The following is a 14839-nucleotide window of genomic DNA, read 5'->3' as shown; positions in this document are numbered from 1 at the left end:
ATTCAACCCACGGTTTACAATCTTGATCAGTGCACACTCACGTAAAAGGGTTGGTGTTTGCAGCATCTGACCAATCGCAGACATGGAGAAACCCTGCAGACCAGCCTTATTTACCATGGAGAAGCAGACAATCATTCTTTAGAAATATGAACAATTAAAACACAGTATTCATGCCAAATGCAACACTGTTTCCACAGCAAAAGCCAGAAAGGAATGCTGGCAGAAATCTAACAACTCTGCTAATGCATAAGTTCGTCAGATTATACAATATTATTCATCGGACAATATAAACGGCCAGCACTCTGATCACTCTATTTCACTTTATTATGGCACAGACGTTCCGGGCAGAGCGCTTCCTCAGTTCCTTACTTTTCCTTTATTTTTTCCATTCAGTTCTTGTTAGGCTTAGCACCAGAGGAATATTATTTCCTCACCGTGACGGCACGAATAGTTGTGGGGTCCATAAATTCATAGTTCTGCAGTTATACCATGTGTGCATCATTATTAATCTCATTATTTCAGATGCAACCCTAGTTGTAAGAATTCTTTTTGATCAAAGAGTTTTTTAAGAAGCTGTAAGTTTACCTTTGACTGGAGCTTCAGTCTTCTTCAGAGGCGTGAACACCCCAGCAAACTCACAGATATTTTTGCCCAGCTAAAATGTTGCCTTGTTTTCTTCACTATCCCTGAAACATCATAAATTTAATAACCATTACAATGACAGCAGCAACATCATACTTCAAGTCTTTCAACCCAATTACTGTTTGACATTTCCAATTAAACAAATGAATTGAGTGCTGCAAATTGTGCTCACATCAAATCAAACATCAGCAAAGAATAAGATTTGCTAGCTTTGCTTTATCTTCCTTTTGTGATTTTTTTGTCAGTGACAAACATACAAGAAACATGCATAACACATATCTGAAGGCTGTTTCCTCCATTTTGCCATACAATGTGGTACGTTGCAGACTCACTATTTGAGGGCTAAATGGTCCACTCGCCCTTCACACCACGTGGTTTGGGATGAGCCTTAATATAGCGGATACTTCGGAAGGTTAGTGTGTAGGGGGCGGTTTGGGATTGAGTGAACTGAAACTCTCTGCACCAGAGTTAGAATGCTTTCCTTTGTTAGCCAACAATCAAGGGGAGACATGATAGCTGGGTTTGTCTACAAGTTTCTTCCTAATTGACTAAAGATTTTGCAAACTGTCTTCACTTCTTTTGGAGTGATTTTTGCTGTTGCATGGCGTCACACTGAAAATGAGTAACAGCCTACACCATGTGCTAAAATACTTTAAAGCAATTATCCCTTATTTCCCAAACAAGCTTTGTGACAGTTATGATGCAATTAACCATGTGGAGGACGCTTTATTAATGCTCTTTAAATGTGGGGCATTTACATTAGTAACCAAGTCAGCCTCAGCTGCCATAATTCTAGATGTCTCTTTCTGAATTTAGTCTGCAGCTCCCCACCTCCACAGTGCTTATGTTACTCCTCCACACGTGTGTTTGTGTTTGGGAGAGAGTTAGAGAGAAGGCGAGTGAGAGACCCTTGAAGGTGGCATATATATTTATATCTAGTACTACTTGTGGAGGGGTGTGTCTTTATCTTTTTGACCATCAAACACATTCTCTCTTCACATAATGTTAAAGTAGCTTTGTGGACAAAAATTTGTTTGTATCAAAAGTCCACGAGATGCTTCAGTGCAACTATTTTTCAAATCACTAAAAGGCATGATTGAGGTTTTAACGGTGATGCAGAGGTTAGCAAAAGTTTCAGCTTCCCTGTTACTGTGGATGTTTAAATAAGTAAAAGATGCCTGCATTTCCAGAAGGAATGACGTTAAATATGATTCATTTCTTCAATATTTTAAGCTTAATAGCCTTTTGATTTTCATAATTTCCTCAGTCAACTTAACAAAAAGAGAGGAAGGCCTTGAGATAAGACATCCATCATGGTCAGTACTTATTAGAGCTCCTTTTGTGAAGTATTACAGCTTGTAAGTACTTTTTTACAGCTAGTTAAAAGTCTTTTGGTTACGATATTAAGATTTTCACTAATTGTACCTGCAAAACGCTCCAAGTTTTTTGAGATTCCAAATTGCATTTCTCAGTGTTTTCAGGTTTAACTACTGCAATGCAACCAGAAATTTTTCTTTTAGATTGAAATCCTCCTAAAATTAATTTGCAAACAGAAGTTTTTATTTTATTTTCATTTGATATTTCAAGTTTTCCTCTTAGAAGGTTTTCTTGCTCATCTAATCCTTAGCTTGACCTTCACTGTTCCTGTTAATTAACCTAAAACTTACTTCTCTTTAGAGGCACCAAAGTCTTTCATTTGCAGGGGGCAAGACAGCTGATCAGAGGGCCCATAGTTTGTTGGGCGGAGGTTTGAGCAGTATTTATAAAGCTTTGGTATTTACAACACATGACCAGTTGCATTGACTAAAAGATAGGTTCTGCTTTTTCCTCAGTAATTTAGATTGTCTGATTAGACACCGAAAGGTGATTAGACACAGAAATTAGAAGTTCTGTCAATGCATTTTTATTTGTCCAGCTGGCCCCTTTACCCTCAGATCCTTTACTTTTTCTGTAACTCGCCCTCTATCTTTGACAAGAAAAAAAACTGTACAATATGATCTTGACAGCGTTGCACCGCTGTGTGTTTGTCCTCAGCACAGGGCCTGTCCCTGGCTGCCACCGATGAATGTCCCCTAAGCATCGGCAAACGGCCAGACTCTGTCACAGCCAAAGACTGGACCAGCTGTTTCATTCTCTTTTCCTCCATCTTATCTCCTCTGTCACACTATCTGTCTTCCTCTGAGTGTCTTGTCTTGTGAAAGCAGCAGTGATAGGGTGCCTGGTGGTGCAGCTTTTGACACAATTGTTGATTTCCACACATGCCGACATCAGAAGAAGGCAGTTTTGTGTGTTTTTGACACAAACTCAGTTCTGTGGGTTTTAGGAGCCCGGAGGACACTTATGCTGGTGTTTTTGTGGTTCTGTTGACACACGTGTGAGTGGAGGATGGTGAAGGTCTGAGAAGTGCTCGGTTTAGGATGTGGCCGGTCAAACCCTGTTAGACAAACAATAAAAGTGAAATGGGGTGGGTCCAGGCTTAAGCTGTCTGGCCCGCCTCGCCATGGGCTGCTAGCGTAGGCATTTTTCGTGTCCTGTCCATCTCACATTGAGAATTATCAGAGCATGCAGGCAGAATAGCAATAGTAGTAGCAGTTCGCAGGGGACTGCAGTGAGTCCTGGACTTGACCTGATTTGTCAGTTTGATGACTTCACTGAACTGTCGCTTCTCCAGGGATTTATTGTCTTACAATTCAACCTAGGGACTCCCTGTTTCCCCGATTTGTTGAATGAAAATGAAGATGCATAAGGGATTTATTAGAAGAGGCATTTGACATCAAAGCGCAACATCTGAGGAGGCTCTAATTATCCGTTACCATGGCTTACCCAGAGCACTTTGATTGGTTAAAAGAGACCACCAGCTTGTTTCCAGGTAAGATGCATTCATCAAAGATTATATCGGAGCATCAAAATCTTCTTAATCAGGCTTTAAATATCTTTTTAATGAGTTTTGTTACAACTTTTCAACATGTAGTAAACAGGGTGCAAATGATAACAAAAAAGCTTCCTTATCAGCTGAAGTTATTTCCAGCTCTTTGGATAGATCTACAGGGAATGGAGAGTAAAACACGTGCCTGTGTAAACAGTTTTTGAGCCAATTAAATCATCAGAAGGAAAAGAGTCTAGAAAGAACAAGTCAATGCAAATGGGAGAGAACTGAAAACATGATTAGAAAAAAAGACAAGGGGCAACAAGGGTCATGGAGTCTAATGATGAGGCAGAAACAAATTTTCTGCCACTCAAACAACACAAAGCTGCACTGCACTGAAGGAGGGATAACATTTTGAAGAAGAATGGCTCACCAGACTTCAGTCATGTTCTAAACATTTGACCTTTTAATTAAATTAGGAATTCCTCCTCCCTGTAGCAACAAATGAAAGAGAGAACATTGCCCCTCCCTCAACTTGTTTATCACAAGGAATTGTGTCCTTTTCATCTTGCGTCCTAAATTATGTATAAAATGTATCTGCATATTTGTGTATGAGTAAATGCTGCGCATCCCAATACCAGAATATGTTTCTGAATTACAATTGTAAGGGATCCAAAATTAATACACTGTATTGCAACAGAGTGTTGACATGCATTTAGGAACCAAAAATAGCCATTACGGATACCAGTGCACACACATGTGCAGAGTCCCTGTTTCATTGCAGCATGCGCATGTTGAGGCGTTGTTTTGCAGAAGGGGAAATGCCTGTGGAGGCTCAGATGGTGACAGATGGTTTGGAGACAAATCAGCCTGGGAGTCAGGATCTCTGCCCTGAGACCAGTAGCCCTTTAAGTATGTTAGTGTCATTGTGTTGGTATATATATTGAAAATCTATGCACAGGGGAGCTTCTTACTGTTTTGTGTCCAGGAAAGATAAATGCATTATAATATATTGGTTTTACATATTTAAAGGGTATATATTCATGTTGCATCACAGAATGGATTTCTAGTTATTCAAACTGCTTTTAGTGCCAGAGTCTTTAGAGCTTTGATTCATGACACTCACAGATATGCTGGATTGAAAAATACTTTATTTATCCCAGAGGGAAATTACAATTGTTCTGTATAGGTTGGCTTGCTTCAGCTACAGTATATCGTACCAAACTGGGATGACATGCATTTCCATGGCAGCCCTATAGCCTAAAATATGCTGTATCTTTGTTCATAATGTCTCTGTTTACTGAGCTCTCAGTTGTTTTGTAGCTTAATGTCTGTGTATACACTTTTATTGACGATGAATGATAGGAAATATGTGTTTCTCAGAGCACATAGGGCTTCACACAATCACAGCTCACTCCAGCTCCACACTTAGAATGGTGGGGTTGCAAATCTCTAATCTCTGACATATATTACCAGGCACACTTTCTCATCAGAGTGACATTCTAACTCTGCAGTAGGATAACCTTGCAGGCATTAGTCTGAACTTCACAAAGTGCTTTACAATCTGCCCATAAATTAAAAGGTGCTTATATGGCAGCCAAGAGAAGTTGTGCTTTAAGTAGTTCCTCTAGCCTGGGCCTGTGTGGAAGCAATTCCCAGAGGCCTTCACATTTTAATAGTGCAGTCCAAACCTGTTAAACTGATGTGAAATAGGAACTTCTACAACCTTTGCAGGAATAAGTTTGGATACTACAAGTGCATAAACATGTGTCCCCCATCTGCTGTCTTATGTGCATTCAGTGGTTTGAATGTGGGTGTGCTTTTGTTGTTGTGTCTCAGTTGAGCTGAGCCTATGTGACTTAAGCCCTACTAGCTTTTGATAATCCCTTCTAGGTTAGGGGTCACAGCCTTCACTATGGCTGCTTATAGATCACAGGTGCAAGATGGTGATTTGAAAATCTTTAGTTACTAAAAAGATAAAAGTTAAACAGAGATATTGTTAAGCTTCGGCTGTAATAAATTATATTAATGGTAAAGACCAAGGCAAATTTACCTTAGTTTATTATTGAAAGAAAAAAGATAAAACAAAAACAATTATATTTAGTGGGATGCATCAGTAAGATATATGTTAAGGACTTAAAGAAATCTTATTGGTTTCTGAAGAAAAGAACGGTTTCAAATTTGATAACAGTGACACATTTTTAAAAAAGTGGCAATAAGAGACTTTAAAGGTACAAATCAAGTCACAAAGTGACATTAAATTAACAATATAAGAAATATAGACCTCATCCCGTATAGATGAGGAGGGTTTCACCACCCCATAGGAGCTGCTCTTAATAAGTGATCATTTTTCATCTTAAAATTATGACATATATGATTTTATCATATATGGTTGATATTTTGACAACCATAAAAAACAACCATAAAAAGAACAGTTAAGCCAAAACCTCCATGCACACCCACTTACATGGCACACAGAAGTCTGCTTACACTTATCATATCAGAGGAGGGCAACGCTCCATTACAGCACAAACAGCAAGGCTGCTAATCCTTGCATATACGTTCTCCCACCATCGACATTCACCCCCATGTTTTTTTTTTATCTTGTTTCAGCAGCTCAAACAGCAGAAAGGTCCAGAGAAAATCTGGTCTAATCAATTTTGGTTAAGTGTATCTATAAATCAGTAACAAGATGACTGATCTAAGTTTTTTTTTTTTTTTTTTTTGTTTTCTTTGTTGACATAACTAAATTCAGATTTTTCCCCAATGTGATATGTCTTTGTTAATATGGCAAGTACAGTAGGATTCAAGATATAAAATCAAATACTTCAAGATACGGTGTTAAAGTCAGCTAATATATGAGGATTGAATCCCACCTCTACACCTGTGTATATGCTTATCAGTTATAGATCATTCATGAAAGCAGAAGTTTCTGCTGAGCCGTGAAACCTGTGGTTGTCCTATTTCAAGTCAAAATGTGTTTGAGGTATTGATGTTTTTATTGATGATAAATGGTCAACATACACTCACTGGCCATATTGTTAAGTGCATCTTGCTTGTACTGGCTTGGATCTACCTTCAGAACAGCTTTAATTCTTGGTGTCAAAGATTCAACAAGGTGTTGGAAACATTCCTCAGAGATTTTGCTCCATATTAAAATGATGGCATCACACAGTTGCTGCAGATTTGTCAGCTGCACATCCATGATGAGAATCCCGTTCCATCACATCCCAAAGCTGCTCTGTTGGATTTAGATCTGGTGACTGTGGTCATAAAGGGATGGACATGGTTAGCAACAAAATTCAGGTAGACAGAGGTGTTTAAATGATTCTTAATTGATACTAAGGGGGGCCAAAGTGTGCCCAGAAGATATCTCCCACATCATTACACCACCACGAGCCGGACCTAATGGATCCATGCTTTAATGTTGTTTCCACCAAATCAGACCCAACCATCTGAATGTTTCAGCTGAAATTGAGATTCATCAGACAAGGCAACATTTTAACAGTCTCTGGTCTCTGATTTTTATTTTAGTCAGTGTGAATTGTAGCTTCAGTGTCCTGTTCTTAGCTGACAGGAGGAGGTGTGGTCTTCTGCTGCTGTAGCCCATCTGCTTAAGTTGTGACATGTGCTTTCAGAGATGGTATTATACCTTGGTTGTAACAAGTGGTTATTTAACATCCTGTTGCCTTTCTATCATCTCTAATCAGTCTGCTCATTTTTCTCTGACTTCTAACATCAACAAACATTTTAGTCCAGACAACTGTTGCTGACTGGATATTTTCTCTTTTTCAGACTCTTCTCTGTAAACCCTAATGATGGTTTTGGGTTAAAATCCAAGTAGATCAGCAGTTTTTTAAATACTCAGACCAGCCTGTCTGGCACCAATGACAATGCCATGTTCAATGTCACTTAAATCCCTTTTCTTCTTCTTTGGGCAATTAAAAATGTATTAATTTAACAAACAGGGGCCTAAGTAGCATGTGGAAGAATCATACACAGCCACAACAACCTGGCCCCTCCTCCTCATGTTGGTTAACAGCTTAGTCACACACTATTGGGTGGCATCCCATTCTTCAACCAGTATTTGTAGCAAGTCAGGCAATGTGGTTGTGCTGGTCTCTCTAGTATAAACAGCACACCCAAGCTGATCCCACAACCTCGATAGTAGACATGTTTGGATCAAATCCGGCTACTTTTTGCACTTACGGCTCAGTTTTAGCACTGGCAAGTGTTGTGTGGGCCAGAAGTGGTCCAGATGTTAGTTGCTGACTTGGACATGGATTATGGCAAGTATTTTGTGAGCCAGAAGTGGTCCTAATACAGCAAGCCTTCCTTATGGTAATTTGTTTGTGGGCCACATGTGGTGGTCATGTGACTGGGTTTTGGCAGCTACACTCACATTTTTTAGTCAACGTCATAAGTTAAGGCCAAATTGGGGTCAAACATTTTATGCTCTCAGGGAAGTGTTCAGTGGGTTTGAGTTCAGGACAGGGATGCCATTCCATCGTCTCCACTCCTAAAAGCTGGAGATAGTCTCTGATAAACCCTGCTCTGTGGGGGAAGCGGTGTCATCTTGGAGGGTAGAGTTTGATCCCAGACTGAAGATATGGGATTGCAGAATCTCATCTTGATATATTCTACATTGAAATTGGCTACTGTGATGACAAGCCTTGTTATTCTAGTGAGGACGATGCCCTCCTTTCACCATCACACTGCCTCCACTGAAAGCTATTACCCTCCAAGATCTAAACTAAATTTAAAGCATAACATGGACAGCTTATGTTTACTCATTTATATTTGGGCTTACAGATCTTTTACAGATACAATATATTTGGACCCAGTCTGATCATCCAGCACATTTCTGATCCAGTTTTTAGCCAACTGTATTTTCTTTGCTTATCGTTCTAAGGTTGAAAAGGGCTTCAGCTGTTGCTCTTTTCAGCTGATGATTCAGTTTAAGACTTTCAAGCCCTGTTTATTCACTGTGCAATTTACTGTGGCAGCTGCAGGGTAATTCTTTGTGGATGGCTCCTCCCCTCCCGGGAGCTGTTTTCCAGCATCATCCTTGATCTTGTGTTTATTGGCTTTATTTTGCGAGTGTCATTTTTAATCAGCATAATGTCTACCAGCCCATATTTCATTTAGTAGAAGCCACTTTGTGTACATGCTCTAAAAATAGTGACATGTTCAGTAACCTTGGATCGATTTCTGGGTGTTTAAATGGACATCAGCCAACAGTGAAAAGGGTTGCTGACATGTCTGCATCACATAAGAGTTTCATGATTCAGCATAAAATGGAAAAGATGAGGGTAAAGGAGTTATCAGGGCATACTTGTAGAAAGTATTTAAATTGTGTTTTTTTTTACCAGATCCTTTAGAGTTTTTCAGATCTGTTTATTTAAACTACTATATAGGATTATAATGATGTACCACTCTGGAAACACTTGACAGATGGATGATTCACTTCGATGTAATTTTTTTCTCTGACTCAAACATCTCACCATTTTACTGTTAAGTGTTGTTTGGGGGTCACATAATCCCTGTCAAGCTTTATTTTTGGCTAAAAAATATATTTTTACTCACAAATGACTCAACGCATGCTTGAACTGGGCTTACAGTGTAGTCAGGAGAGTTGTGATGAGGTTTCCATCTATACCGTAACACCTTTTTGGATTCAGTTTTGAGTTTTCAAAGGCATAAAAATTGTGTTTCTCTTCATACATCACAGAGACCTTAAGGCTTTCCTACATTGTTGTCTCTTTTAGGTGGCTCTGTAAGCTTGTGTCTCCCCTCCTCTTGTGCTGCACTGTTTTGCTTTCATCAACCCTCCACCTCTTTTGACTGTCCCATCAATCTGTCTCTCCATCTTTCCTGTTTGAGGTCGCTAATTTGGTCTGGCTGGCTCTTCTGCTGGGCAACAAAGGAAATGACTGAGAAAGATTTCCATGATTACATTTTTTGCCTGGTCTGCTTAAAGTTACGTTTAGAAAAAGAGACTCCTCTGAGACTTCCGTCGTTGCATCTGTTGGAGAGACTCGGCTGAGTTAAAAAAGGGTCATTCTCATAGCTATAACTGATTTAGGGTGCTGCAAAGCAGATTTAAATAACACCTTTTAGTTAGTGACTTGCATGTGGGTATATATTAAAAATTCTGTTACTGAATCTTTTGCTGGCTCTTTATATCCCGTAGCAGTTTTTTTTGGGAACTATTATTCCTTTTTTTGTGAGATGTGGCTTTTTTAGATTTTTTTTAAATAAAAAAAACAGCAGTAAAAGTAGAAAAAATAAACTGCACTTTGTGTTTATCTGGTACTGTCCACACATTGTTATTCCAGGCTGCTCGCATGACTCAGCATTAATTCAAAGGAATCATGTGTTAATATTTAATCATTTCTTTTCAAGCTACAGATTAAAGTGTACCTGGCATGATCATTTCCAGTTGTTTAATTCTTAATTTTGTGTACTTCTAGATTAGCTTTGTATATATTGCAGGTATTTCAGTATTAGGGAGAGCTTTTTCTTTAGGGAAGTGTCATCCTGAGAGCAACCTGATTTGGTTTCTAATTGGGTGAATTCCTGGAGCTTTCCAAAGAAGGGTGAGGGGAAGATGGTAACATATTCATTCAAACATTTTTATTGCCAGTTAGGGAGCTACAATAACTCATTGGGAAAAAGAAAGCTTATGTGCTAATTGCTTTTCTTTGTTAAGAGCATGAGGGCTGGTAAATACAAAGTATAATTGCTTTTGTGATTAACTTCATGTTTCTGAGCAGTTGCAGAAGCAACAAGTAAATTATTTTGTTTTGTGAAGGAACAAATTTATCAACTGTTAGCTCCCTCTCTAAGTTCTTGATTTACCGGTTGATCTATCTCAGAGTAAAGCCATTGCTCCTGCACATCGAGGGATGCCAAATGAGGTGGCTAAGGCATCTGGTTAGGATGCTTCCTAGATGCCTCTTTGACGAGGTGTTCTGGACAAGTCCCCTGGGAGGAGGCCCTGGGGGGAGACCATGGGCTGGGTGGAGGGACTATGTCTCAATGTTAATCTGGGAAGGCCTTAGGGGAATCCTGACCTCAGATCAGCAGGATAGATGGCTACTTCTAGGTTTTAACTGTCCCAGTCACTGTTGTTTTTAATTTGTTTTTAATTGTTTTAATTGCCGTATTGTACTGTATTGCTCTAATATTATGCACTTTATTTTACCTTTTAGTTTCTAAAGCACTTTTGGGTCAGCTGCCCTGTTGGAAATGTGCTATACAATTAAACTTGACTTGAACTGACTTGACTTTGGGTTTCACCCTACGACATCTTTGATTGGCTCCAACCCCAAATCCAAGCCGACACTTTGGCCGTATAAGATCTTTAATACCACCAATAGTTTTACATTGTATTTAATAAACAAATAACGGCGCTCCCTGACATTTTTTACTCCCATGTTTTTTAAATCATTATTAGGAGCAGTAGCATCTTTCAAAACTTTCCATTAAAAGACCTGGAAAAAAGTGCTGAATGTTCTTTACTGGACTTTGATCTAATTCTTTGTAGAGCTGTGGACTGTGAAAAGGAGTCAGTGAATTTATTTTTTTACAAGTTTTTTATTATTATTATTTTTTTTGTAAATATCTTGGTTTATTCTGACACTCTGGCAGCGTGACATTTTCAGCCAATCATACACAAAACCAATACACTTCTCTAGTTAGCTTTGAGATATTTTTGCCTCTTTTAAAAAATTTTATTATTTTAAAGACATCGTCTTCTTTTTTAATCTCTGCTGAGAGTTGCATGCCAGGGGAAAAATGTGGTGGCGGACTAGGGAAGAAAACTGTGGCGGAAAACGTTAAAAGTCTGGGATAACTTCACGTTAAACTTACAAAATAAATTAAATACATGTGAGATTTGTAAAGCGGACCTTGTGTACCACCGAAGTACGTCTGCAATGCTCGAACATTTAAAGAGGAGGCACGTCAGACTTAACAACCTTATGCAAAATTTCAAATCTGAAAGTGAAATAAGATCCATTTATAATAATCATGAGATACATAATTCGAATGGTCGACTAGTCGTTTTAATAGTCGGTGACTAATCGACCATCAGAATAGTCATTAGTTGCAGCCCTAGTGTATACCCAAGATTCATAAATGGATCAGGATTCAGATTTCTTTCATTTTAGTTTCCTTTAGTCTTTAAGAATTGTAATCATACGATACTTTTTACCTATATTGTGGTTAAGGTCAGGATGGTGGCTGTATATATAAATGAATAAATAGCAGTGAAAAAAAAAGGCAAAACAAAATAGTTTCAGCTTCTCACTTCCAAGGCCAAGCAAATACGTGATGGAGTCTGAACTTGAAGATTGGACACAAAGAAAGAGGCAGGATTGTATATTTTTGTTTATGGTAACTTCAGTCACCCAAGCATATGATTTGAAGCACATTTTTTTCATGATATATTTCCTTTAACTCCACAGTAATGCTTGTTTATTTCTTCCACCCTGCATAAATGAGATTCGCGCACTATGTAGAGCACATTTTTGTAAGTATGTTAATTGCTTTAATGAATAGAATGGACGGGAACAGCAAACGTTACCCAAAGCAATCACATAGAGGGAGATGGAAAATAAAAAAGTGGGATGGGCTGTTGTTCTCAGAAGACAATGTCTCCTAGAGAGAACTGACACAATAGACTCCATTCACAGCTGTAGCAACGGCATTAGACATTCTGCTCCTGAGACTGGACATTGTGCAAATACCCAAACCACCAATAACACAACAATACTTCCACAGAGCTCCTCAAAGCACAAACAGGAGCTTCCATGTGTCTGTCTATAACTGAGTGTTGTATGTAAATTGTTAAAACATACAGATAGGTCTGAAAATATATTTAAATGAGCACTTTTTGAAATATTTTGAGTCTGTATTTCAATTAGACATTTAAAAAGACAGATGAAGTGTTTGTTTTAAGCAAGAAAAAATGTGGAACCTTTAAGTTGCAGCCATTTTTAAACAGTGTCATGTTGTCTGTTCTGTCTAGAATGATTTTCAGTCTAATGTCTTTCACCCATATACATCATAAACGAATGGGTTTCCTTCTTTGTGATTCTTTGCCATATCTTTTCTGTTCTGGTTTTCAGCTGTAATGAATTTGTGGATGTTTTTTACATTAATTTAGCCTTGCTTGTTGTTGCTGGCTTGCTGCATTTGTCATCAAGTCATCCAGCTTTTCCTGTCTTTGCCAAATGTTTAGTGAAAACTAATGACTCTCCTCTCTGAGCCGCCACCTTATCGTGGTGGAGGAGTTTGTGTGTCCTGACGATATGTTGTCGGGGGCTCATACCCCTGGTAGGGTCACCCATGGCAAACAGGTGTCTAGGGGTGGGATCAGACGAAGTGCAGCTCAAATCACCCCTATGATGATGACAAAGCAAGGACCAGGGTTTCCCTTCCCGGACGTGGGTCACCGGGGCCCATCTCTGGAGCTGGGCCTGGAGGTGGGGCACGGAGGCGAGTGCTTGGTGGCTGGGCCTTTGCCCATGGGGCCCGGTCGCCTTCAGGTGGGGGGACGGGTCCTGACTGTTTGTTTGTGCTTATACACCTTACAGCAGTTCAGAGTACCCACCCTTTTTGGAGTCCTTGGAGGGGGTGTTGGGAAGCACTCCTTCCAGGGACTCCCTCGTTCTGCTGGGGGACTTCAATGCTCACGTGGGCAATGACAGCAAGACCTGGAGGGGCGTGATTGGGAGGAACGGCCCCACTGATCTGAATCCGAGTGGTGTTTTGTTGCTGGACTTCTGTGCTTGTCGTGGACTGTCCATAACAAACACCTTGTTGAGACATAAGAGAGCCCACATGTGCACTTGGCACCAGGACACTCTAGGCCGCAGTTCAATGATCGACTTTGTAGTCGTGTCGTCGGACTTGCGGCCGCATGTTCTGGACACTCGGGTGAACAGAGGGGCAGAGCAGTCAACTGATCACCACCTGGTAGTGAGTTGGCTCAGATGGTGGGGGAGGATGCAGGTCAGGCCTGGCAGACCCAAGCGTGTTGTGAGGGTCTGCTGGGAACGTCTGGCAGAGACCCCTATCACAAAGAGTTTCAACTCCCATCTCCGGCAGAGCTTCAACCATGTCCCGGGTGAGGTGGGGGACATTGAGTCCAAGTGGGCTGTGTTCTGTGCCTCTATTGTCGAGGCGGCCAGACTTGGACTGGCAGACTGGGGTGGTGGTCCCCCTCTTCAAAAAAGGGGACCAGAGGGTGTGCTCCAACTACAGGGGGATCACACTCCTCAGCCTCCCAGGTAAGGTCTATTCAGGGGTGCTGGAGAAGAGGGTCAGATAGTCGAACCTCGGATTGAGGAAGAGCAGTGTGGCTTTCGTCCCAGTCATGGAACAGTGGACCAGCTCTACACCCTCTTCATGGTCTTTGAGGGGGCATGGGAGTTTGCCCAACCAATCTACATGTGCTTTGTGGACTTGGAGAAGGCATTTGACCGTGTCCCCTGGGGACTCTTGTGGGCAGTACTCCGGGAGTATGGAGTACCGGACCCACTTGCATGAGCTGTCCGGTCCCTGTAAGGCTGGTGTCAGAGCTTGGTCTGCATTGCCGACAGTAAATCAAATACCATTTCCAGTGCGGGTTGGACTCCGCCAAGGCTGCCCTTTGTCACTGATTCTGTTCATAACTTTTATGGACAGAATTTCTAGGCGCAGCCAAGGTGTTGAGGGGATCCAGTTCGGTGGCCTCAGGCTTGGGTCTCTGCTCTTTGCGGATGATATGGTTCTGTTGGCTTCATTGGGCTGTGATCTTCAGCTCTCACTGGAGTGATTTGTAGCCGAGCGTAAAGCGGCTGGGATGAGAATCAACACCTCCAAGTCCGAGACTATGGTCCTCAGCTGGAAAAGGGTGGAGTGCTCTCTCCGGGTCTGCAATAGTGTCCTGCCCCAACTGGAGGAGTTCACGTGTCTCGGGGGGGGTCTTGTTCATGAGTGAGGGAAGGATGGAGCGGGAGATCGACAGGCTGATTGGTGTGCCATCTGCAGTGATGCAGACTCTGCCTCGGTCTGTCATGGTGAAGAAGGAGCTGAGCCAAAAGGCAAAGCTCTCGATTTACCGGTCGATCTACGTTCCTACTCTCACCTATGGTTACGAGCTGTGGGTAGTGACCGAAAGAACAAGGTTGCGAATACAAGTGGCTGAAATGAGTTTTCTCCGCAGGGTGGCCGGGCTCTCCCTTAGAGATAGGGTGAGAAGCTCGGTGATCCGGGAAGGGCTCAGAGTAGAGTTGCTGCTCCTCCGCATTGAGAGGAGCCAGATGAGGTGGCTTAGGCATC

The 14839-nt window shown here is 41.0% G+C and overlaps 1 protein-coding gene across 1 annotated transcript in view; it reads left to right on the top strand.

Annotated features, from left to right (window-relative positions):
* Positions 1–3248: 3248 nt before the first annotated feature.
* pak5 (p21 protein (Cdc42/Rac)-activated kinase 5) overlaps positions 3249–14839 on the top strand; it is a 55427-nt gene continuing 43836 nt past the window's right edge. The window contains exon 1 of the mRNA XM_041976488.1: positions 3249–3511. Within this exon, the coding sequence (XP_041832422.1) occupies positions 3457–3511 (55 nt within the window). The 5' untranslated portion in view covers positions 3249–3456. The remainder of the gene's footprint in view (positions 3512–14839) is intronic.

Source organism: Melanotaenia boesemani, chromosome 22 (genome assembly GCF_017639745.1).
Source record: "Melanotaenia boesemani isolate fMelBoe1 chromosome 22, fMelBoe1.pri, whole genome shotgun sequence".
NCBI classification, from domain to species: Eukaryota; Metazoa; Chordata; class Actinopteri; order Atheriniformes; family Melanotaeniidae; genus Melanotaenia; species Melanotaenia boesemani.
This window is presented reverse-complemented; position numbering and strand designations above follow the sequence as displayed.